Here is a 25,453-nt window from a genome sequence, read left to right on the forward strand (position 1 = left end):
CTTCCTCTAGTATTAAAAAAAAAAAACTTCTAGATCAGAGAAATACATCCCTGACTGTCAACTGTCCCTTAGGGTGAGACTTCTAACATCTCCTCCTTAAAATCCAGTCCTTCCTGATCCTGATGTTCCAGCTGCTCCAACTTGCTGGCTTTGTCATGGACAATCTCATCCGGAGTTTTCAGGAATCTGGAATTCAAAAAAAAATTAGGGGCTCACCTGCCCAAGACAGGAAGAAATGTTGACCCTGGGTCCTCTCTTCTCCCGGCCCACTTCTTACTTCTCATTTTACCACAGCATCTGAGCCGTTCTTACCTGAACAAAAGTTTCTGGCCTGGCTCCTTTTTGATGATATTCAGTTTATAGTAATGCCGGAGAGCCCTGGACATCTTCTCATAGGTCATGTTCACCCGGTTCTGGAAGAGAAAGCGGGCACCGGGTAACTGATGGGACCTGAAGCTATCAAACCATTCTGGGTCTGGAGAAGTCACCGTGTGGTTCTCTCTGCTTGCGTCCACTGAGAAGTATTCTGGCAGGGCTGGCAGGGTTGGTGGATAGGGCAGGAGAGTTTGGTTTCATTTTTATTTTTATTTTTATTTTTTTGTGGGGCAATGAGGGTTAAGTGACTTGCCCAGGGTCACACAGCTAGTGTCAAGTGTCTGAGGCCGGATTTGAACTCAGGTCCTCCTGAATTCAGGGTCGGTGCTTTATCCACTGAGCCACCTAGCTGCCCCTGATTTTCTTTTTAAATAACTCACTGGGCAAGCCAAAAAGTACATGTTATTGAAATGCAGTTAGAGACAAAAGTGTTATGTATTGAGAAGTATCAAGAGCCAAAGGACCTGAGTTCTAGTTTGATCTCTGCTGTATGTTTTTAAATTACCCTAGTCTAAAGCCTAACCACTTTCTTGTGGGCAGATAGGTGGTTCATTGGATAGAGTACAGGACTTAGAGTCAGGAGGACCCAAGTTCAGATCCTGCATCAGACACATACTAGCTGTGTGACTCCAGGCAAATCACTTCACTCAGTTTGCCTCAGTTCCTCATCTGTAAAATAAGCTGGAGAAGGAAATGGAAAACTACTCCAGGATCTCTGCCAAGAAAACCCCAGATGGGTCACAAAGTGCCAGACATGACTGAACATGGCTGATTCCATTGCCTGATTCCACAGGCCAATTAAGGGTAGTGCTCAAATGGAAGGAGTCTCTTTGGTGGCTTCAGCTGATGGAAATATGGTAGGGGTCACCTTTGTCCACTGGAAAAAAAGAATCATTAAAAGGAGGGACAGAGTGGCTTTAGGGAAATCATTCTCAGAATGAGCAGAAAGTGAAGTGAATCTCATTTGGCTTTGATGAAGCAAAATAACAAGTGAAATTTATCCTGACTGTTTTAACTGGTCTTTATCCCATTATGGAATTGTGGCTATTGTTTTGAGAATATAAGAAACTGTTACCCAAAAATGGTTTTTGTTGGAGAGAGTTTTTCAGGGTCATAGACTGGCTCTCTCTGTGTCTGGTCTTCTTTTGCTAAGCACAAGTACTTAGATTATAATCCTCTAAATTAATAAAAGTTACTTCTGGCAGGCTTGGGCCTAAAATGCAGATTATAGCATTGTCTTCCACATTAGTAGTAGCTGTCACAATATCAATACAACTACTGATAATAATAGGAGACAGTGTGGCCTCGTCGATACAGAGCCAGCCTCTAAGAGCAGGGAAGATTTGAGTTTAAGGCCCACCTCTGACCCTGTGTGACCCTGGGCAAGTCACTTCTCCTGTCAGTGTCCCAGGAAACTCTCTCAGATTTTCAGTTGCAAAGTGGGTGTTGATCTACATTGGTAGAGGAAATTCTTCACTGGGAACTCCTCACACGAATGAAAACCCCAGGTATAGTAAAATAATAACAATAAATTTTTGTTCAGCCATTTTTGACTCTTCACAATCCTGTGAGCCTGGGGTTTTCTTAGCAAAGATACTGGAATGGTTTGCCATTTCCTTCTCCAGTGGATTAAAGTAAAAAGAGATTAAGTGATTTGCCCAGTGTCTCCCAGCTAGATAGTGTCTGAGGCTAGATTTGAACTCAGGTCTTCTTAACTTCAGACCTATTACTCTATCCACTGAGCCTTCTAGTGCAGTGGATAATAGTAAGTGGGTAAGTACAAATCCTGAGTTCCACTGATTCTCCCAATTTATAAAAGAGCTCAGCATCTAGGCCTCAGTATTTCTGCCTATGAAATGGCATAATGAGGTTCAGACAAGTCACAGTCTGAAGGAGCTCTAAAGATTCAAGCATTCCAATGCTGGGAGAACCCATGATTCAATTCATTCCAACAAACATTTACTACAAGGCCCTACTGTCTGGGGTGCTGGTATCCCCACTTCCAGCCCAACTGCCATCCCCAAAAGGAAAACTTGCAAGGCCATCTTGTACCCCTGGAGGTCAAGCATACCTTGTGATTTCCCCAGAGCCTGGCAAGTCCATTTGGATCCACCACTCGGAAGACCTTGGAGTCCCTGTCTTCCCACTTGATGTAAGATTCATACCTCTTGTCAGAGAGCAGTTGATACACATAGTCCCATAGCAATCGACAGTCTGTGGTAGATCAGAGGAGAACATGAATGTGATACATAGGGGGATGTAAAGATACTGTCTAGGAAGGGGTTTTCTTTTCTTTCTTTCTTTTTTCTTTCTTTCTTCCTTCTTTCTTTCTTCCTTTTCTTCCTTCTTTTCTTCCTTCCTTCCTTCCTTCCTTCCTTCCTTCCTTCCTTCCTTCCTTCCTTCCTTCCTTCCTTCCTTCCTTCCTTCCTATCTTTCTTTCTTTCTTTCTTTCTTTCTTTCTTTCTTTCTTTCTTTCTTTCTTTCTTTCTTTCTTTCTTTCTTTCTTTCTTTCTTTCTTTCTTTCTTTCTTTCTTTCTTATTTTTTTGTGGGGCTATGAGGGTTAAGTAACTTGCCCAGGGTCACACAGCTAGTAAGTGTCAAGTGTCTGAGACTGGATTTGAACTCAGGTCTTCCTGAATCCAGGGCCAGTGCTTTATCTACTGCACCACCTAGCATCCCCCTAGGAAGGGTTTTTCTAAGTAAAATAAAGCAGAGGTAATGGGTGAGGTGGAGTGCAGAGTAAGGATTTATTAAGCACCTACTATGTGCCAGGAACTGTGCTAAGTACTTTACAGATACCATCTAATTGGATCCTTGGACAGCTAGGTGGCACAGGGGCTAGAGTTCCAGTCACTTAGTTAGTTCATCAGTCAGTCATAGATGATCAGCTTGTCAGTCATCTAATCAATCTGTCAGCCAGGCAGAGGGTTTGTCAGTTGGTCTATCTGATAATCAGCCTGCCAGTCCTGCCAGTCAAGCCAATCAATGAGTCTATCAGTTGCTCAGGTAGTCAGCTTGTCAATCATCTACTCAAATCAATTATCAGTAAATCAGTCAGGTAGTAAGCTGATTAGTTAGCCAGTAAAATCAATTAGTCAACCTATTAATCAGTCAGTTGGCCAAGGGGGTGTTGGTAAATGTTTAACAACAAGCTCTCTAAAAAAAGTGTACACATGACACATTTTAAAGTTTAATCTGTATTATCAACATCCTTTCCATCACTGTCTTAAATCTAGACAATCAGCAAACCAATGCATCAAGACCTGATTCATAGCAGTTGCCAATTTTGAGGTATAAATGGTCATACTGAACATTTAACAATTGGCTCAGAAGAGCTGGTGCTAAGCATAACACCTTCAAACAATCAATCAAGTCAACAAACAGTTGGTCAGTTAGTTGTTTAGCTAGCCAATCATTCAGTCTCTCATTGGTTAGTCAAGACTTAAAAAAAAAACATTTAGAGTGTCCAGCCTGGGTTAGTCTAGCTCCTAAGATTGTTTTTGGCAATAGATAACTACCTGGTAAGAAAAGTAGCTTGGATTTCTTCAATCTAGAGAGGCTTTGGGGTCCCTCTCTACAGAAGGGTCAGTCTAGAATCCAAGAAAGAACAAGGATCTGGGCACTTAATCAATTCAGCCTGAGGTCTTACCTTCAGACTACGCTTCTCCATGTATTAGGTCAGAACTTGTGTAGCAGCAAGAAATATAAACTGGGTTGTAGCCTCAGGGAAACGTGGCACCTCTCCCAAAACAACTACATCCACGGTCAGACTGCTTTCTGTATCATGCCATCCTCTACTCCTACCATCCAATCAAAATCCTGGTAGCTGTTGTCTATAGACCCCCAGGTCTCTCTCCTTTCTTCTTCAATGAGCTTGACACCTGGCTCACAATTTTTTTTCCTCTCCCCAACTCCTGTTCTCAGGGGAATTCAACATACATATTTTCCCTTAAATGCCCTACCTCTCAGTTCCTCTCCCTCTGCCTTCCCTTACATATTCCTATTCTTCATCCTCATTATGACCTCCAATCCCTTGATCCCCCCTAAAGAAATACCCCTCTCAGGCCATCTTTCCTACAGTCACCACTCTCTTTTCTTTTCCCCAACTTGACCCCTTAGTTAACCATTTCAACTCTACAGTGTCCTCCTCTCTTGAATCTCTAGTCCCTGATCATATCACCATTGCATTCAGCCAAGACTCAGCCTTGGATCACTCCCACCATTCATTGGTTTCATGTCTACAGATGTATTACTGAGCAAAGGTGGAGAAAATAAAACAACCATTCTGACTGAGTCCACTACAAATTTATGTTACATAGTCTCAACTGGGCCCTCACCACTGCTAGGCAATCCTACCCTACCTCCATCATCAACTTACTATCCCACTCTCCCCAGTGGCTCTTCCAAACCTTTTCATCCTTCTTCAAACCTCCCATAGCTCCTCCTGGCCCCACCCTCTCAGCAGGGAGCCTTGTCTCATATTTTACAGGAAAAAGTGAGGGCTTTTGCTAGGAACTCTCTTTTCACCCCTCTTTATCATCTCTCATCACTCAGATGCTTTTGTCACTTTCTCCTCTTTCACCCCTGTTTCACATGATGAAGACTAACTCCTATAGTTATTCAAGTGATTCCATGACATCCTATCTTTTCCAATAGATTGCCCCCTCTGTCATCCCCACTATTCACTATTTCACTTATTTTTTTTTTTGGTAGGGCAATGAGGGTTAAGTGACTTGCCCAAGGTCACACAGCTAGTAAGTGTCAAGTGTCTGAGGCTGGATTTGAACTCAGGTCCTCCTGAATCCAAGGCCAGTGCTTTATCCACTGCGCCACCTAGCCGCCCATTCACTTATTTTTTTATCTCTCTCTGTCTCTGTCTCTCCTTGTCTGTCTCTCTCTGATCATTTCCTACTACCTACAAATATCCCTGGGTCTTCACCATCCTGAAAAAAAAAACCCTCACTTGATCTTTCCATTCTTGCTAATTATTTCCTATCTCTCTTCCACCCTTTGTAGCTAAACTCCCAAAGGCCATCTACAATATGTGTCTGTACCATCTCTCTTCTTACCCCCTTCTTAACCCCTTACAATTTGCCTTCCAACCTCATCATTCAATTGAAACTTCTCTCTCCAAAGCTGCCAAATCCAATGGCCTTTTCTGAGTCCTCATTCTCCTAGACCTCTCTGCAGCCTTTGACATTGTTGATCCCCCTATCCTTCCTGATACCCTCTTCTCTCTGGGTTTTTGGGACACCATTCTCTCCTGCTTCTCCTCCTACCTACCAACAACTCCATTTCTGTCTCCTTTGCTCCCTCCTCTGCCATATCATGCCCTCTAACCCCCCTGTTAGTCCCTCATGGTTCTGTCATAGGCTCTCTTCTCTTCTTCTATACTATCTCACTTGGTGATGTCATCAGCTCCCATGGATCTAATTACCACCCCTGTGCCAGTGGTTCTCCAGTCTACTGATCTTGCCCCAGTCTCTATACCAACCTCCAATGTTGTATCTCAAACTGTCTTTCAGACATCTTGAACTGGAACCTAGGAATTATCCTGGATTCCTCACTCTCTTACTCCTCCCACCCCCACCTCCCCCATATCCAAACAACTGCCAAGGTTTGTCAATTTCACTTTTGTAATATCTCTTCAACACACCTGCTAATGTCCTCTGACAGCACTACCACCCTGATGCAGACCCCCATTACATTATAACTTGATGATTACAGTCTCCTGTTGGCACATCTGCCTGCCTCAGGTCTCTCTCCAATCCAATCCATTCTCCATTCAGCCACTAAAGTGATTTTTACAAAATGCAGTTCTGATCATTGCCCCCAGAAGGAAATATAAAATGTTCCATGGGGTATTCAAAATCCTTCACAAGCTAGTCCCCTCCTACTTTCCCAGTCCTTTTTTTTCGTGGGGCAAAGAGAGTTAAGTGACTTGCCCAGGTTCACAGTAAGTGTCAAGTGTCTGAGGTCGGATTTGAACTCAGGTCCTCCTGAATCCAGGGCCGGTGCTTTATCTACTGTACCACCTAGCTGCCCCCATCTCTTATTTTAATCTTAACCTGAGGTCTGGAGAAATCTAGACACATATTGCATATTTTCTTTATCCTTAATAAAACCGTAATGTTGTTCTCATTTAATTAATTAGCTCAAGCTTCTCACTCCCCATGCCTGGTATTAAATAAATGATATTTAATGAACTGGAGAAACCTCCTTTCCCAATAGTAATTACTCTTCTTTTTATATAATTAAATGTTAGAATTACTGAATGTATAAAATTTGTTAACAAATGAAATCATCTTTTGATGCTTTTTTTCTATACACACATTATTCAGCCAATGACATTCTCCCTTTCCATATGGAGGCCAAGGTCCCCTCCACTCACCTGCAAGTTTTCCATCAATAGAAGCTTGCTTTGTTCTGTGAAAGGAACAAATGACCTCTGCCCTATAGTTGACATCTGAGGTGTGAGAGAGATTGAGCGGCTCTTCCCTGAAGAAAGCCCGTCTTGGCAGGGAAGCAGAATCCTGCTGCCCAGATGTGTTGCAGGACATCTCATTCCGTGGGGGTGGCAGGAGAACCCCATGAGAGGTAGGTTGTAAGGGGCTGTTCCCCCCTGCAAGGAAATATGGAACTGTTGGGGGGTTTTCTCCTAGCCTCCAGAACTTTTCTCCAGAGAAACTCTTGCCACCCTTTCTAGAGTAATGAAGTGGTGCATGTATAAGAAAAGTCCTGTCAAGCTTCTGTTACCCAATACAACCAATATTTTTTTATTTGGGGGTGCCTACTATATCTTTGAAGAACAGTGTATTCTGGCTTTTGGAGTCAAGGACCTAGGTTCAAATCCCAGTTCTGCCATGCCTGTGTGATATTGATCATTAAATCTCTGGGCCTCAGTTTCCTTATCTGTAAAATGAAGAGATTGAACTGGATGATCTCTGATGTCCCTGCTAGCTCTAAAACTGTGATCCTGTGATCTATGTGCTAGGCAGTGCTGCCTGGTGGGGAAAAAAAGGGGTTTTCCTCCTCCACCCCAGAAAGGTGGAAAAGAAAAGAGAAGAGGAGACAAGACAAGACAAAACAAGACATGAAGGAAGAGAAGGGGAAAGTATCAATGGTGAAAAGAGAGAAAAGGAAAAAAGGGGAGGAATGCCAGGGACCAACTAAAAATCTACATGGATCTACATTGATGAACAAACAAAAACAAATATACCCTGTCAGGCATTTAAATGAAATATAGAAAAGGAAAAAAAACAATTTATTCTTAAAGAATATATTTTTAAAATTAAAATAATATAGAATGTATCACATGACTGTAATTTATATTTCAGTAGATATAATCGAAATACAACGTGTCAAATTGCAACTTTCCTCAAATTGCAACACTCATATAATGCAATTTATTTATAATTAACTGCTTTTTGCCTTTTACTGGAATGTTTAATTTACACATTTTTATAATTTAATGAGATGTTATTTATTTGAAGACTAAGAATATAGAATTATAAATATTTGGGTTGTTGTATTTTTGGTAAACTATATGTAGGTCACAAGTTTTTGGAATTAAAGAATACCTAAAAATTTAAACCGATACTTTAACATAACAAAATATAATTGGACTACAAATTTCTACTTTATTCAAAACAAGTCACATTTAAAAAATATTCAATTCAAGGAAAGTTGCATCTGCCCATAAGGTATGCTTCTACATTTGGCACACTGTCAAACAGTAGCCTTAGATAAATAGAATTAGAAAGTCTCCTTCACAGGATGAGTTCATTAATTATACATTTATACAGTTAAGAACCACATTAAAATATAATCCTTCAGAGCAGCTAGGTGGCCCAGTGGATAGAGCACCGGCCCTGGAGTCAGGAGGACCTGAGTACAAATTCGACCTCAGACACTTGACACTTACTAGCTGTTTGACCCTGGGCAAGTCACTTAACCCCAATTGCCTTGCTAAAACAAAACAAAACAAAACAAAAAATATATAATCCTTCTAGTTTAGGGGTGTGCTGGCAAAGGCCAATTGTTCAATTTTCAGTGTGAGCATTTATACCTCAGAATCATAATAAACCAGCGCATGATTTGTTGTATTGTTGATTGTCTAGACTTAAGAAAATGATAGAGAAAATGTTAATAATGCAAATTAAACTTGAAAATGTGTTGAGGAATAACCTTCTATTCCCCCAAAAGTTGGTAAACCTTTACCAGCACACCCCTGATCTAGTTTCTCACTCCTCACTTTACAGATGGCAACTGTGTGGGACAGTGGATAGTGCTATACTCAAGTTTTGGGTTATTTTGTGGGGCAATGAGGCAACTTGCCCAGGGTCACACAGCTAGTAAATGTCAAGTGTCTGAGATCAGATTTGAACTCAGGTCTTCCTGAACCCAGGGCCGGTGCTTTATCCACTGCGCCACCTAGCTGCCCCCTATACTCAAGTTTAAATTCCACCTCACACCCTGATTAGCTGTGTGACTGTAGGGCAAATCGCTTAACCTTTTTTTTTCAGCCTCAGTTTCCGCATCTGTAAAATGGGGATAATAATAACACCTACCTCCCAGGATTATTGTGATGATTAATGAGGTGATATATGTGAAGCACTTTGCAAACCTCAAAGCACTATATAAATGCTAATTATTATTTTTATTATTTTGTTGTTGTTCAGTTGTTTCAGTCATGTCCACCTCTTTGTGTCCCCCATTTGGGTTTGAGTTTGGGCTTTTTTTTGGCAGAGATACTGGAATGGTTTGCCATTTCCTTCTCCGACTTATTTTACAGATGAGGCAAACAGGGTTAAATGACTTGCTCAGGGTCACACAGAAGAGTCAGACACAGAAGTGTCTGAAGCCAGATTTGAACTCTTGAAGATGAGTCTTCCTGATCCCAAGCTCAGCGCCTCTACCCCCTGAGCCACCCAGCTGCCCTATTGTTGTTGTTGTTGTTGTTGTTGTTATTACAGATAGGGAAACTGGAGCCTAGGGAGGGGGAAAAACTTGCCCAAATTCTCCCAGTTGCCCACAGGATAATTTTGCCTGTGGCTGGGGCTTCCCTGAGATTTGGGAGTGAGAATGGGAAGGTTTTCTGAATGGTTACAAAAGTCCAAGAGAAGACTGCCTCACCTTCCAGAGGACAGAGAGGCAGCTGGAAGGGAATCATAGTGGGGCTTCCCTGAGATTTGGGAGTGAGAATGGGAAGGTTTTCTGAATGGTTACAAAAGTCCAAGAGAAGACTGCCTCACCTTCCAGAGGACAGAGAGGCAGCTGGAAGGGAATCATAGGCCTGAATGGTGTGTTGAAGAGGGGTCCACAGACCAGGGCTCTCCTCTGCGTCTTAATATACTGGAGCAGCTCATACAAGACATCACCTGGTGGAAAGGAAGAGAGAGGTTGCTGACTGGGACTCTCTGAATGGGACTGAGAAGGGAGCAAACAGTGCCTCTTCAGCCTCTGGATAGGCCACCCTTGAGCCAGAGGTGAGGGGTGTGTGTCCTTTTCCCTCATTCACACAAAGAAGAAGCTGGCCCCCAGTCCCAGAATGTACACCCTTTCCCATCCCCAGCAGTAGTGGGGATCTGGCATTTCCTTCGATGCTTGGCTTCAGTTCTATTTTCTCCATGAAGCCCTCTTGGCTTCATCCCAGCGGGAAGTGAGCTCTCCCCCTTCTCATTTCCTTAAGGACACTTTTTTTGTTGTTTTTTTTTTTGTTGGGCAATGAGAGTTAAGTGACTTGCCCAGGGTTACACAGCTAGTCAGTGTCATGTGTCTGAGGTCGGATTTGAACTCAGGACCTCCTGAATCCAGGGCCGGTGCTTTATCCACTGCATCACCTAGCTGCCCCCCTTAGGGACACTTTTAATCCATCCTTTGTCCCTTTGATATTCTGCCTTGTACATGTCCTATCCCCACTGTAGGACTATAAGCTTTTCTAGGGAAGGTCCCGTGTTTGAGTTCAATACTTCCTTCCTCCCCACATGGCTTAGCACAATGCTCTGCCCATAGCAGGGGCTCACTAAGTGTTTACTGAATTAATTTAGGTCAGTTTATTATGGCATTACAACCTCCACTTCATCAGACATAGATCAAGCATTTCCAGACAGGTGAGTGACACAGCATATGGAGTACTGAGCTTAGAGTTAGGAAGCCTGAGTTCAAATCCTGTCTTGGACACTTAATAGCAATGTGACTCTGGGTAAATCACTTAACTTCTCTGTTCCTCAGTTTCCTCACCTGTAAAATGAGGGAGTTGAATTCAATGGCCTCTAAGGTTCCTTCTTCAAGCATTAAACCTATGATCCTATTATTCCTCTGTCTTACTTGGCTTTTAGAGCTTTGGTCTGAGCAACGTCTCTGTTTTCAAAGAACAAGGAATGACCGTGCAAGGACTTAGATTATTCTCTTTTCCTGTCCTCGGTAGAAGGGTCTAATATATATTTGTTAAATTGGATTGAATCCCTTGCCTGTCAGCCCTACCTAGTCCAACAGACAACTTCCTCTGTGGTATAATTTGAGGGTTGGGGCAGGGCTGAAAGGGTATCCTATTTGCTAGGTCCTTCCAAAAGTGCCCCAAATGCTTGAATTACTTATACTTTTTGCTTGAGGCTCAAAGGCTAGTGTTAAAAAGCAGATTTTATATGAGGGGACCATAGGGAAAGACTTTAAAGACCTCCTGGTTTAATCTCCTCATTCTACAAATAACTACCTGAAGCCCCATCAGGGGACCTAACTTGACATGGGAGTAATTGAATAGTTGTCAGTCATTACAATAACTAAGTATTTTATCACATCGATTCTTGTTTCCTATCAGGGATTTGAGTAGTTAGCACCCAGAAGAGCTAAGCAGATCATTTTTTGTTGTGTCATTTTGTTCTGGTATATGGTAGAGATGGGGAAGGGGAAAAGATCCCTGGCTTCTAGGTACATCGGAGATGGTAGGCTTTAGATTCATGGAAGGTACCTCTTGACTTTAAAACAGAGGGAATAATATTTGTGCTGAATCTCAAGAGGTGAGCAGAGACCCTGCCTCTGAGTCAGAGAGACCTGGGTTCAAATCTTATCTCTGGCTGAGAACACTGGGCTCAACCTCTAGGGAGCATCATATCCAACCCCTCCATTTCCAGATAAAGAAACTAAGGGGTGCAGATGGAAAGTGACCCACCCAAGGTCACACAGTGAATGAGTCAGTGGTATAGCTGAGCCTAGAAGCCTGACAGTAGTCCACTATACTCCCTACTATACCATGCTGTCTGGGATTGGGGGGAATCTAGGCAGCAAGAAGATGGTAACTGGACCCCTTGAGGGGACGGGAGGGACAAAAGTCCCAGCACAGGACCTCCCTTTGAATACTGGCTCTGCTAATCACTAGTGCTGGGACCTTAGGTAAAGCTCTTTCCTTTTCTAGCTTCCTATTTCCTCATCATTAGTAAAATGAATGGGAGATTGGAGGTAGGGGGAGAGTATTAGCTACAGAACCAAAGAACCTAGGTTCAACTCCCACTTCTGCTGCTTACCATATCTATGATCCTATAACTAGATGATCTCTGTAAATCCCTTTCTAGCTCAAAATCCTATGAAATTAGCCGAATCAGATACAGGACAAGCCTTGGTCACTTCTTACAAAGAGTAGCTGTGTCACCCTTCCTTTAGGATGTCCTCTGCCCCATGGGAGGTCTCTAGACCCATTTCCTGTTTCTACCTTCCACCTTCTTGAAGGCATAGTCATGTCAGGGGTGAAAGGAAAGCAAGGAACTGAGGCGTCACAGGGAAATGGAAGTCCACCCAAAATCTTCTGAGGGAAGGGAGACCCTAGCCCCCAACTCCTCGATGAGTAATCAAACATTCTAGCAGCCCCGTTAGGGATGTTAACTTGCGGAATCTTGTCATGGGAACTGAGGGGTGAAGAGGAGGAGAAGGGGAAGAGGAGGAAATGGACATTTTCAAAATTTTCCTCTTTGATTCTTGTAATTTCAGGCTGAAAAAAACAACAACAAAGAAACATGAGAAATGTGATGCATTCGGGAGGAAAGGGAAGAGTGAATATGCAGTATGGTCAACTTCCAGCCAAGACCAGGAACAGCCTGGGGATTAGGTAGAGTAGACATTTGTCTACAGAATGGCGTCAAACTCCCATAGAAATGGGGCCACTGGGCAGGTAGGTGGCGCAGTAGATAGAGCACCGGCCCTGGATTCAGGAGGACCTGAGTTCAAATCCGGCCTCAGACATTTAACAATTACTAGCTGTGTGACCCTGGGCAAGTCACTTAACCCCAATTGCCTCACCAAAAATAAAAAAAATTAAAGAAAAAAAAGAAATGGGGCCACTGAACCCTACATAAGGATCCCCACAGGTGCAAATACATATTAACATTATCTATGTTTTGTGGTATTATTATTTATTTTGTTAAATGTCTCCCAATTACATTTTTATCTGGTTTGGGTAGCACTAGGGATAGTCTTACCTGGCAGGGCCCCTGGTGTGTTTCATACCTTTGGCCAACAGAGTGTGATTTCAAAAGGTTCTTTTTGTTTTTGTTTTTGCTTTTTCGGGGCAATGAGGGTTAAGTGACTTGCCCAGGGTCACACAGCTAGTAAGTGTCAAGTGTCTGAGGCTGGATTTGAATACAGGTCTTCTTGAATCCAGGGCCGGTGCTTTATCCACTGAGCCAGCTAGCTGCCCCTATTTCAGGAGGTTCTGATCCAAAAATACCTCCCTTACCTGGCCACTGATGCTTACAACTTCATCATTAGAGATTATTAGAATATAGGTCTAGAGGCAAAGAGACTTCTGATCTAACCCCCTCATTGAGACACAGAGAAATCAAACGACTTGCCCAAAGTGGCAAGGTGCCAGGGTCAGAATTTGAACCCAGGTCTTCTACCTCCAAATCTGTTCCTTTGGCTCAAGAGAGGGGTTCTTGATCTTTTTTGTGCCATGGACCCCTATGGCAGTCAAGTGAGGCCTATGGACTCATTCTCAGAGTGATGTTTTTAAATGCGTAAAACAAAACACCAAAGAAACCAATTGTTTTGAAAGAGTTATTAAAACACTAAAAATTCTAGTTCCCAGACTCAAGATTAGGAATCTATGACTCGATCCATATTATATATTTAAAAGAAATAGCAAGTTTTACAAATAGATTTGCAGTTTCTTGTGCCAAAAAAGATGATAAATGCTAGGGAGGGGGGATTCAGGGTCATCAGCCACTTATACCTGTTTATAGAAGAGTTTGCCACTCCTTTCCTAAGAATAGAGAGCACAAGAGCACCAAGTATGTTTGTGGTTAAAGGAGGAGTCAGAACACTGGAAGGGGGATATGAAAGAGAGCTACCACTGAATAGGAGAACGGGCACAATTTTGCCAAAGACCCAGCCCTGAGTGAGAGCCACCTTTTCCTGCTCAAGGGCCAAATGTGGAGCAGAGAGGAACCTCAGCTAAGATGTGAGTGACAGAAGGTCAGTTGGAAAAACCACAAATAGGTTTCTCACCCTGACGTCCTTCCTGCCAGAGGCGACTGACCACATCCAGCTCATGCCCACCCCGGTCGACTCCTTTATGAATCTGCTAACCTGAACCGGGAGCTCGGTATCTGAAGTCATCCTTGGTCAGGATGCAGAGGGCCTTCCCATTCATTTCAAACTTGTGCTCCATCGTCTGTGGGAGGGAGTATTCCTGTTCAGCCCATCTTAGCCAGTGAATCACATCCTCCTTACTCCACAGAGAAGGCTGAATTCCTGTAACCAACCACAGACACAGATCAGAATGGGAAACACTGATGCCCTGAGTGTGAGATCACAAAGCTGCAAAGGGACCCTAGAGTCTGTCTACCCCAACCTCTTCATTTTACAGAACAGAAAATGGAGGTCCAGAGACCCTGCTTAAGGTCACACAGGGAGCATGTGACAGAGGCAGGTCTTATGAAGTTGAGATGGAAAAAACCACAAGTAGGTTTCCTGCCCTGATGACTTCCTGACAGAGTCTAAATGGCTCAGGAGTCATAGTTTCATGGATCCAGAGTGGGAAGAGGCCTCAAAGGTCACATTGAACCCAACTCAAACTTTGGAGTCCACTAATTCCCAAGCCAACATTCTTTGTCCTGTACTCAAGTGGCTTGGGGCTGGAGACTCTGACAGAACAGGGAAGTACTGGAGAAGGGGAGGAAGGGGATGCTAAGAGGATCAGTCTTTAGGTAGCCTCAAAGGACAGAAACAGATCTTTTTTTGTTTTGTTTGGTTTTGGTTTTTTGTTATGTTTTTTGGGGGGGGGGGAGCAATGAGGGTTAAGTGACTTGCCCAGGGTCACACAGCTAGTAAGTGTCAAGTGTCTGAGGCCAGATTTGAACTCAGAGAAACAGATCTTTTTCTAAGCAACTTTTTTTGGGGGGGGATTTTTTTTGTGTGTGAGGCAATTGGGTTAAGTGACTCGCCCAAGGTCACACAGCTAGTAAGTGTCAAGTGTCTGAGGCCAGATTTGAACTCAGGTACTCCTGACTCCAGGGCTAGTTCTCTATCCACTGCACCACCTAGCTACCCCTTTTTTTTAGTGAGGCAATTGAAGTTAAGTGACTTGCCCAGGGTCACACAGCTAGTAACTGTTAAGTGTCTGAGGCCAGATTTGAACTCAGGTCCTCCTGATTCCAGGGCCGGTGCTCTATCCACTGTGCCACCTAGCTGCCTGAAACAGATCTTTTTGATGGAAGTTGGTTGGGCCACCCTTCCCCAATCCTTTAGACCCTTCTTTGAAGCTCCCCTCAGGAATACCGCCCTCTTTCTTCTCTCCTTTTTTCCCCATCATTTTTCCTCAGTTACGTACATACTATTAGTTACTTCCTTTTAGTGATTTCAAAATTTTCCTTATTTTGTTAGCATCAGGGTACTGTAGTGGAATGAACTTATGTTCAAGAGACTTGAACACAAGAGAGAATGACTTGTCCCAGGCCCAGGATTTGTACCTGAGTCCTCCTGGCTCCAGCAGTCTTTACAACCTCTCACAACTTCCTTAACCTTTAAATGGAAGCGATACTGCCCCTCAGGGGCAAACAGTGAATGAAGAGCCTGCCTTGGAGGAAGGAGGACACAGAATCCAAATCTTGCTTTTGATCCATGCCGGATGGGTAACCCTAGGCAAAATGCTGAACTAGGGTCTTAAGCAACTCTCTGAGGGCTCTGAAGACCTTAAAATGCTTAGAGAAATGGAAGCTGTTGTAGTTTTGCCTTTTGTCAGATTCCTAGTGCTCCTTCCCTTTAGAACCAAAGCAGTGATTCTGTAAGAATCTCATACTACTCCTCTCCATGTATTCTCATCACCACCACAGCTAGACTACTTGGACCCAGCTGACCTGGAAATCACAACTGAACAAAACCCTCCTTTTTTCCTTTGCCACAAAGGACAATCATTAGACATCACACACTTCGCATGTCATAGATAAAGCACTAGACGTGGAGTCAGAAAGACCTGGCTTCCAACATCACCTCTAGTCAAAATGTTGATGCACTGACTATAAAACACTTTGTCAGCCTTTGAACACTCTGTAAATTCTAGCTGTTAATACTACTCCACTGATTCTGTTTCAGAGACAAGGACAAGTGACTCCAAAAGAAGAGGTTATTTCCATTTTGCCCATCCTCATCTCCCAAACTTCCCTCACTTTCCAAAGAGGAAAGCAGATACAAAATAGAAAGATGAAGGGGCGGCTAGGTGGCGCAGTGGATAAAGCACCCGTCCTGGATTCAGGAGTTTCTGAGTTCAAATCCGGCCTCAGACACTTGACACTTACTAGCTGTGTGACCTTGGGCAAGTCACTTAACCCCCATTGCCCCAGAAAACAAACAAACAAACAAAATAGGAAGATGAAGATGTGGGTGTTATACCCAGCCAGTTCTGTCACTGGGCCATGAGTATCTGCCATGGTTCACCTCCTTCCATCAGGGTGTAATCCTGGAGACTATAAATACAATCTTAAGAGTGCTTAATTTGTTCTCCCTAGCCGCATGGTTGTGCAATGCTGTAGGGCAAATGAAGAGGGAAATGTAGGAACTGGGAGAGAGGGGGAGGAGAGGGGAATAACATTCAAGCACCACTTAGTTATGAGTCAAAAATGCAAACAAGACTGGTTTTGTTGTTCTTGTTTACCCAGTTTCCTGCTGCGAAAGTAAAACAACATAATTCAGTCAAATCCTCATTATCAGAAATCAAGGGATGCCAGGTGGTGGAGGCAAAGGCTAGTGCATTGCTCTCGGCTTCGGGAGTTCCGAACAGTAAAGGGCTAAGTCGATGAGGTTCCTGCACTAAGGCAGGCACCAGTATGGCAAACCCCAAGGCGGGGAGGAAAACAAACTACCCAGGGATGGGTTTCTTTTTGTTTGGTTGGTTTTGGTTTTCTGCAGGGCAATGAGGGTTAAGTGACTTGTCCAGGGTCACACAGCTAGTAAGTGTCAAGTGTCTGAGGTCAGATTTGAACTCAGGTCCTCCTGATTCCAGGGTCAGTGCTTTATCCACTGTGCCACCTAGCTGCCCCCAAGGGAGGGGTTTCCAGACTGTCCCAAGTCAAAGCTCCTATGCCTATCATTAGTGAGATTGGGCTGTGAGAGAGGCTGCTGCATTTCCAAGCTGGGTGAGATAAGGAGACCCAGGGAGAGAGAAAAAGGAGCAGGAGTGGGAGGAGAAGGAGGAGGAAGAAGAGGAAGGACAGATGAAACAGAGATTCTGGAGAAAAAGAGTTCAGTTTTTCCCCCTCCCCCCAAATAAGTCTTCGCTAAATTGAAGTTTGACTGTTGCTTTTTGTGTGATTTTGGTCAAGTCAGTTCCCTCAACTATAAAATGAACGTGTTGAACTAGATAACTTCTAAGCCTTCCTTCCAACACGAAATGGGTGTTCATATGACCTTGGTGTGGGAGGTGGAAAGGACAGACCAGCAAGAATGGATTCTATAAACTAATTCTCTATTGTGTGATGCATTTAGAGATACCATAAAGAGAGAAGGTTCCTACCCTGAGTAGGAAGTTGGACTAGGTGATTTTATTTTTTTAGTGAGGCAGTTGGGGTTAAGTGACTTGCCCAGGGTCACACAGCTAGCAAGTGTCAAGTGTCTGAGGCCAGATTTGAACTCAGGTCCTCCTGAATCCAGGGCTGGTGCTCTATCCACTGCGCCACCTAGTTGCCCTTGAAAGTCTTAGTGCAATTTTTTGTTTTTTGTTTTTAATTTTTGGTGAGGCAATTAGGGTTAAGTGACTTGCCCAGGGTTACATAGCTAGTAAGTGTTAAGTGTCTGAGGCCGGATTTGAACTCAGGTTCTCCTGAATCCAGGGCCGGTGCTCTATCCACTGTGCCACCTAGCCACCTTGGACTGGGTGATTTCTAAGGACTGGGCTATCTCTGAGAGGTTATGACTATGAAATGTTGTGTCCTTGAGCTTGAAAATCTTCATAACACCAAAGCTACCCCAAAGTGGAGGGCACCGCTTCAGAAAGCTATGCAGGTCTCTTCAGCTCACAGCCTTCAGGATGAAACTAGATCACCAACTATTAGGGACACTGTTCAGTTCTGCAAGAACTCCTGTTCAGTTACAGATCAAACCAACTCTGAAATGCCATGACAGCCCCACCTTCCCAACTGTCAACAGTTCATTTATTTTTGCTCTTGCCAAGAATATGAAAATCAGTCATTTTTTTCACCTTATCTTTTGAGACAGTTAAATATTTACCACAGAATACAATTAAGGTACTTTCAGAGGACAGCTAGGTGGCACAAAGGATAGAGCGCCTCACCTGGAGTCAGGAAGACGCATCTTTATGAGTTCAAATCTGACCTGAGATACTTCCTGGCTGGGTGATCCTGGACAAATCACTTAACCCAGTTTGCTTTAATTTGCTTATCTATAAAATGAGCTAGAGAAGGAAATGGCAAGCTTCTGCAATATCTCTGACAAGAAAACCCTAAATGGGGTCACGGAAAGTTGGACATGACTGAAAAATGACCAAACAACAACAGAAGAATCTCAATGAATATATGTCATGATTGCTCAGATGATGTGAAGAGCATTTCAGCAGTTCCAATTTGATGTAAAATAAGGTACTCTGACTACCATATCTGTCACTGTCCAGTAATGGAATTAGCTAGGCAATGATCTCTCCATTCCTGGAAATAATAACTGAGCATAGGCTTGAGAACCATCTACCTGTCAGAGCTATTATAGAGTAGATTCCTCCAGCACTTTATAGCTGCTTGACCTTTGAAAATATTTAAGTCAGTGAAAGTAAATTGAAATTTTTCAAGTTAAGGGCTTAAATGTCCATGATGCACAAAGCTTGACATGCCAACTTACTATAATGGGACTTTGAGCTGGAAGGGATCTGAGAGGTCATTTAATTTCATTCCTCTCATAGAGAAAGAGAACTGAAGGCCAGAGAAATGAAGTGATTTTGCTTAAAAGGCATATTGGTAGCTAGGTGGTGCAGTGGATAGAGTGCTAGGCCTGGGGTCAAGAAGACCTGAATTCAAATCTTTACTTACTCACTAGTTATGTAACCTTGATGAAGTCTGCCTCCATTTCCTTCCTTCCTTCCTTCCTTCCTTCCTTCCTTCCTTCCTTCCTTCCTTCCTTCCTTCCTTCCTTCCTTCCTTCCTTCCTTCCTTCCTTCCTTCTTCCCTTCCTTCCTTCCTTCCTTCCTTCCTTCCTTCCTTCCTTCCTTCCTTCCTTCCTTCCTTCCATTACATTTTGAATTCCAAGTTGTCTCCCTCCCTCCCAAACCTGGATCAGACAGCTAACATATATGTTATTGTTGTTCAGTCTTTTCAGTGGTGTCTGACTTTTTGTGACCCCATTTGAGGTTTTCCTGGCAAAGATACTAAATTGATTTGCCATTTCCTTCTCCGGCTCATTTTACAAATGAGGAACTGAGGCAGAGTTCAGTAACTTGCCCAGAGTCATAGAGCTAGTAAGTGTCTAAGGCCAGATGTGAATTCAGGAACAGGAGTCTTCCTGACTCCAGGCCAGGCACTCTATTCACAGCACCACCCAGCTGCTCCATGGATTACATATTGTGGAAGCATGTAATACATACTTCTATTTATCAGGTCTCTCTCTGGAGGTGGAAGCATTTTCCTTCATAAGTCCTTCATAGTTGATTTGAATGTTCATATTACTCAGAATATTTTAGTCATTCACAGTTACTCTTTGAATAATATTATTGTTATCATATACACAACATTCTCTTGGTTCCACTAATTCCACTCTGCATTATTTCATGTCTTTCCATAGTTTTCTAAAATCAACTTGTTCATTATTTTTCATAACACAGTAGTATTTTGTCACAATAAGTACAACTTATCAATCATCCTCTCATTTATCAGCATCCCCTCAATTTCCAGTTCTTTGAGAGCTGCTATAACTATTTTAGAACATATAGGTTCTTTACCTTTTTCCCTGATCATCTTGGTAAACAGACCTAATTGTGGTATTGCTGGACCAAAGGGTAAATACATAGTTTTATAATTCTTTGGGTATAATTCCAGATTGCTCTCCAAATAGCTTGAATATTTCACAGTGTATTAGTGTCCTTGACTCCACTTCTTTGCCTATAAAATGGGGGCAATAACACCATCTACTTCCCAGGGTTGTTGTAAAAATCAATCAATCAACAAGCATTTATTAAGTGCCTACTATGTACTATGTACTATGCACTGGGGATACAAAGAAAGGCATAAATAGTCCCAGCTCTGAAAGATCATTTTAGAATCCAATTCAAAGCATATAAGCCCATATACAGGATAAATTGGAAATTATGAACAAAGGTAAAGCACCAGCATTAAGGGGGATGAGGACAACTTTCTTGTAGAAGGTGGGGTTTTGGCCGGGACCTGGGGGAAAAAAGTTAGGAAATCTAGGAGATGGAGATAAAGAGGTAGAGAATTCAAAACATAGGATACACCCAGTGAACATACTCAGCCAGGATATGGAATATCTTACACAAAAAACCAGCAAGGAGACCAGTGACACTGGATAGCAGAGTGGGGGGAGGCGTACTAGGAATAAAAGTATAAAGAGACTGGAAATGTAGGAGGAGACCAGGTTATAAAGGGATTTGAAAAGCTGAGAATTATATATATATATTGAAAGTGATAGGGAGTCACTAGAGTTTATTGAATGGGGGTGGGGGTGGGGGAGGGAGGTGGTGATATGATCAGACCTCTGCTTTAGGAATATCAAATAAGATAATACTTATAAAGCACTTTACAAACCTGAAAATGCTATATAAATGCCATTATTAAGAGGAAAAGCCAGGATTTGAAACCTGTCTCCAAATCCAATGTGCTGCTCACTGTAAGGACACATAGGAAGGACTCCTCTGAAAAAGGCTAGAGCCTTCTTAATGGAAGGACCCTTCAATGGAGGGGCTTGCTTTTGCATTCTTTTCCTTGTGGCCAATCTAGCATGGTGGAAGGAGCACTGTATGGATGTATAGCATGAGCCCCCAACTCAATTTCCTCCTCTGTAAAATGAGAGGTAGTGGTGGGGGTGCTGGATTGATTCACCCTCTAGGATTCCTTCCAGTAAAAAGTCCTATTAAGTGATTTTCTCCTGTTTGGTTTTCATATAGTCATGAAATATTAGGGCTGGAAGAGACAACTCCACTCCCTCCCCTGCACAAAGGAAGAAAGTACCTACTCATGGTTATCATGCCAGATTTATAAACCATGGGCAGTCAAATCTCTTGACAGGAAGAATTCTGATTTACCTTCTCTGACTTTATCTCCAAAGAAAAGCTAAATAAAATGAGGGCAGATAGTGCAAACCAGACATGAGAGCCAGTGGGACTACCTTGGAGAGAACCAAATGCATTCATGCTTTTGTCTTTGGAAGGAAAAAAATCACCATTGATTTCTCATCTACTCACTGAGTCTGCCTGGCAACTTGCAGATCTCCTCCTCATGGATAAGTTGCATTCTAGTCTCACACCTGGCTTGAAGCTGAGTGACAGGGGGTGGTGTTGTTGACACGGGATTGGAAGAAGAATTAGTCAACTCTCCTCCCTGGAGAGAAATGAAACAGAAAAAGACAGGTCATCATTAAGTGGCTCAAAGAAAGTACACTTGTTCTACTAGTCTAATCCATTAAATCCTTTAAAAAAAAAGAAAAAAATAGCTACTTTATTTTTATTTAATCCAAACTTGCTAGTACACACTATAACAAGCCCCACTGGAGGATTCCTGGATAAATTCATTTCTTTTTTCTTTTTCTTTTTTAGTGAGGCAATTGGGGTTAAGTGACTTCCCCAGGGTCACACAGCTAGTAAGTGTTAAGTGTCTGAGGCCGGATTTGAACTCAGGTACTCCTGAATCCAGGGCCAGTGCTCTATCCACTGCGCCACTTAGCTGCCCCCGATAAATTCATTTCTAATGCAAAAAATCGTAGGGCCTGAAAATATGGTTTGAAAGACGGATAGTATTTCCCACTAACATGCTTTTAAAACTTTTAAAAGTACATGAAGAAAGGACAGACAGAATCAAGAAACCTTTACTCTGGTTCCCTTCTCCCCTCGAAAAAAACATGGTGTCTCCATTTATAGCATTTCAAAATCAGTTTAACCCACAGAGGTGACCTAGTCACTAAAATAATGAGATTTTCCACTCCAGAGCAAGAAGATACTTTAGAGATCATTTCATCAGGGGATTCTTAACCTGGGGTCTGTGATTTACATATATGTGTGTATGTATGTATTGTGTACACACATATATGCATATATACACACATATACAAAATATCTCAATGTAATTGATTTCCTTTGTAATTCCATGCATTTTATGCATTTAAAAACATTCTGAAAAGAGATCCATAGGCTTAACTAGAATTAGAAGAATCCATGACAAAAAAGGTTAAGGACCCCTGAAATGAGTCCAATTGACAGGTAATTAAGGTGAGGCTCAGGGGAGTAATGACTTGTCTAAAGTCGCAGGGATGGGAAATAGCAGAGCTAGCACTCAAACCTCCATCCTCAGGCTCCAGATGGAGTGTTCTCTCCACTCTACTTTGGTGCTGATAAAGGGGTTCAGTATCAGATCTTATTCTTAGAAGTAGAAGGTCACTTGAGACTCCTTGCCAGCAACAGATAGCTAACTCAAGAAAAGTAAAAGTGAAACCAGTTTCAGGTAAAAAAACAAAAGCAAACCTCCTAGATTTTGCATTCATCCCTGAGCATTTGTACAAAAAGATTCAGGAATTGATGCCAGCCAAAAAAAAAAAAAAAAAGACTTGGTTGGTAAAGAGAACAGGGATTGGACCTGTAATATCATTGGTCAAAGACAGCAGTTTAGTGATATTTTGAATGTACTTCCCAGGGAACTCTCAGGGAACACTCCCTCTCACACTTATAGCCGTGGAGAGTTGTCAAGAGCACAGAAAGACTGAGTGACTTGCCCAGGATCATACAGTCAATGTGTTAGGGGTGGGCTTTGGACCCAAGTCTCCAATACTCTTCAGTTTGGCAGAAGAGCCAAGAGAAATGAACTTAAGGTTCAGTTTCAGTTCCTATTGAATTTCTATTTCTCAGTTCAAGCCTTTCAGTTGTAGTTTTGAGCATCAGTCTCACGCACAACTTCCACTTAGAAATGGAAGTATTTCTCCAGGAAAAAAAAAATCACTCTAGCCTCCAAAGCTGGCTGTAAGCCGGCACTTCACCTGTTCTTCGATCGAATGCCTACATCCAATGTTTGCCTCCTCCAACTTTTGCCAAGTAAGAACTGCTCAAAGAAAGGGGAATTCCAAGACTGCTAACTGCAAGGGAAACATGAGCCCAGGAGTCTCAGAACTGCTGGCAGGAACCAAGGCCCTGATGAAAGGTATTAGAGCTGAGGACTCTTTGTAAAGGTGGTAAGATATTCGGTGGGGGGAGAATATGATTAAGGGACAAGGGTGAATGTCGAATGTGAGTTCAGTGGATTGAAGAATTTAAGGGGTACTGAAAGAATCAGAGGGGAAAGTATGTGGAGACTGGAGGAGAAAACGAAGAAGCAAACCAACTGGAGAGATTGTGGATGGCCGAGGGGGAACGCTGATGCCAGCAAGTGGGAAGCAATGTTTGGAAGTGGGAGTGAATGGAGACTTGATAAATATGATACATGTTAGACTTAGGATAGAATCTTAGAGATCATCTAATCCAAACAGTTCATTTTTCAGATGTGAAAACTGAGATCCAGAGAAGGGTGTCTACAGAGGTAATGAGGAAGAAGTAGAATCAAGGTTCAAATTCAGATCCTCTGACTTCAAATCAACATTACATATGTTGGTGAGTGAAGCACAACTCTGGGCATGGAAGGGAAGGAGTCTGAAAAAGTGAGTGTGAGTTCTATGGAGAGAGCTGGGTAGAGAATAGTTTCCTGTGAGGTGGGGAGGAGATTTAGGAAGAGGGGGACGAAGTGAGTCTTCTTTAGGTCAGGGATCAGGAGCTCTTACCGGCCTTACAGGTGAAGGAGTGGAAACCCGGCTTTCTCTCATGAGGGCTGAGCAGGCTCCTGTTGCCGGGGAACCTTGGTCTTCGCTTCCTGGCCCTACTTCCACCCAAATCTGTATTCCGAACCAGGAAAAGGAAAGATGGGAGAGAGTAGGAAAACTATTTAGAAGCGCTAGGGACCCAGGGACAAAGGACCTTGCAATCCCGGAGCGGTAATGAGCTCCGGTAGTCGCTATCCTTCCGGGAAACGAAAACGAAAGAGCAGGATCTGCGCTTCCACTCCCCATCCCCCTCCCCTTGGAGGCGGAGGACAGGAGACAGGGACAAGACTCCTGCCCTCCCCTAGAACTTCCATATTTGCTCCTGCGCCCTAGCTCAGTCAGGCGCTGTCCACACTGGGAGTCCGCTGTGCGCTCTCCCTTTCAGCCTTCGCTTCCTGAAGCGCCTGTCCGAGGTGCTGCCGGACGTGATTTTCAATCTGACGGTTTCCAGAGAACCTCTGGCTAGAGGCTGCCTTGACCACCTTGTCAAGTATGCTTCCTGGCCCATAGTAGGCTCTTGAGAGATTTAATAGGAGGGGATTTGGGGAAGCATGAACAGGCATCTTAACAATAGGAATGTGCTCCATTTTATTCAACTTTTATTAAATACCTACTCCATGCCTGTTGAAGTGAATCGAACACACAAAGCACTGTACATACAAAGACAAAAATAAATCAGTCCTTGACCTCAAAAATCTTGCATTTATTGGGAAGATACCACGTAGTTAGATGAGGAGTTTTTAGCCCTTTTTTGTGTCATGGACCACATTGACAATCTAGCGAGGTCCTTTTCAAAATTATGTTTTTAAATGCATAAAATTGGGGCAGCTAGGCGGCGCAGTGGATAGAGCACCGGCCCTGGAGTCGGGAGGACCTGAGTTCAAATCCCGGACTCAGATACTTAACACTTACTAGCTGTGTGACTCTGGGCAAGTAACTTAACTCCAATTGCTTCACAAAAACAAAAACAAAAACAAAAAACCCGCATAAAATGAAATGATAGGGTTACAAAGGAAACCAATTATATTGAACTGGTTGTAAAAATATTAAGAAGACAAATTTATGATATAATTCACAGACACACCTCCCCCCCTAAAATCTATCTCTTAGGGGTCCAGATACATAACAAAGTAATTAAAGAGAGGAAGCATGAACACAGGAGGAAAGACCAAGAAAGGCATTTTGTTTGGTTTGGGTTTTTTTGTTTTTGTTTGTGGGGCAATGAGGGTTAAGTGACTTGCCCAAGGTCACACAGTTAGTAAGTGTCAAGTGTCTGAGACTGGATTTAAACTCAGGTCCTCCTGAATCCAGGGTTGGTGCTTTATCCACTGTGCCACCTAGCTGCCCCCCTAAGGCATTTCGAAAGATCCTTGAAGGAAGATAAGGATTCTGAGAGCCATAGGTGATGAGGTAGTATTTCTTGGGCAAACCACTTCTAGAGTATCATGACCTGAGCAACCCAGTTTAGAAAGGGCATTGATCGGCTGAAGAACATCCAGAGGAAGGCTACCAGGATGGTGAAAGGCTCCAAGTCCATGTGATATGAGTATGGATGGAAGGAACTGGGAAGTGTGACTT

At 43.0% G+C, this 25,453-nt stretch overlaps 1 protein-coding gene across 1 annotated transcript; it reads right to left on the bottom strand.

Moving 5' to 3' along the window:
* ETV7 (ETS variant transcription factor 7) lies at positions 1–24,494 on the bottom strand. The gene is made up of 11 exons (XM_044003391.1): positions 24,490–24,494; positions 24,231–24,391; positions 24,030–24,130; positions 23,837–23,947; positions 21,282–21,417; positions 13,955–14,119; positions 9,631–9,756; positions 6,768–6,998; positions 2,447–2,589; positions 313–413; positions 1–186 (listed from the first exon to the last, which is right to left on the bottom strand). The coding sequence occupies exons 1-11, from the start codon at positions 24,492–24,494 to the stop codon at positions 69–71; spliced, it is 1,398 nt and encodes a 465-aa protein (XP_043859326.1). The 3' UTR covers positions 1–68.
* Positions 24,495–25,453: the final 959 nt, after the last annotated feature.

This window comes from Dromiciops gliroides, chromosome 4 (assembly GCF_019393635.1).
Source record: "Dromiciops gliroides isolate mDroGli1 chromosome 4, mDroGli1.pri, whole genome shotgun sequence".
Classification (NCBI taxonomy): Eukaryota; Metazoa; Chordata; class Mammalia; order Microbiotheria; family Microbiotheriidae; genus Dromiciops; species Dromiciops gliroides.

Excerpts from the sequence above, each read along its gene's own strand:
- ETV7 (XM_044003391.1), bottom strand. Across the intron at positions 24,131-24,230 it reads GAGCGCACAGCGGACTCCCA|GGGAGGGGGATGGGGAGTGG; the intron begins GTGTGGACAGCG and ends TCCGCCTCCAAG. Across the intron at positions 21,418-23,836 it reads CTCCTTCACCTGTAAGGCCG|GGAGGAGAGTTGACTAATTC; the intron begins GTAAGAGCTCCT and ends ATTTCTCTCCAG.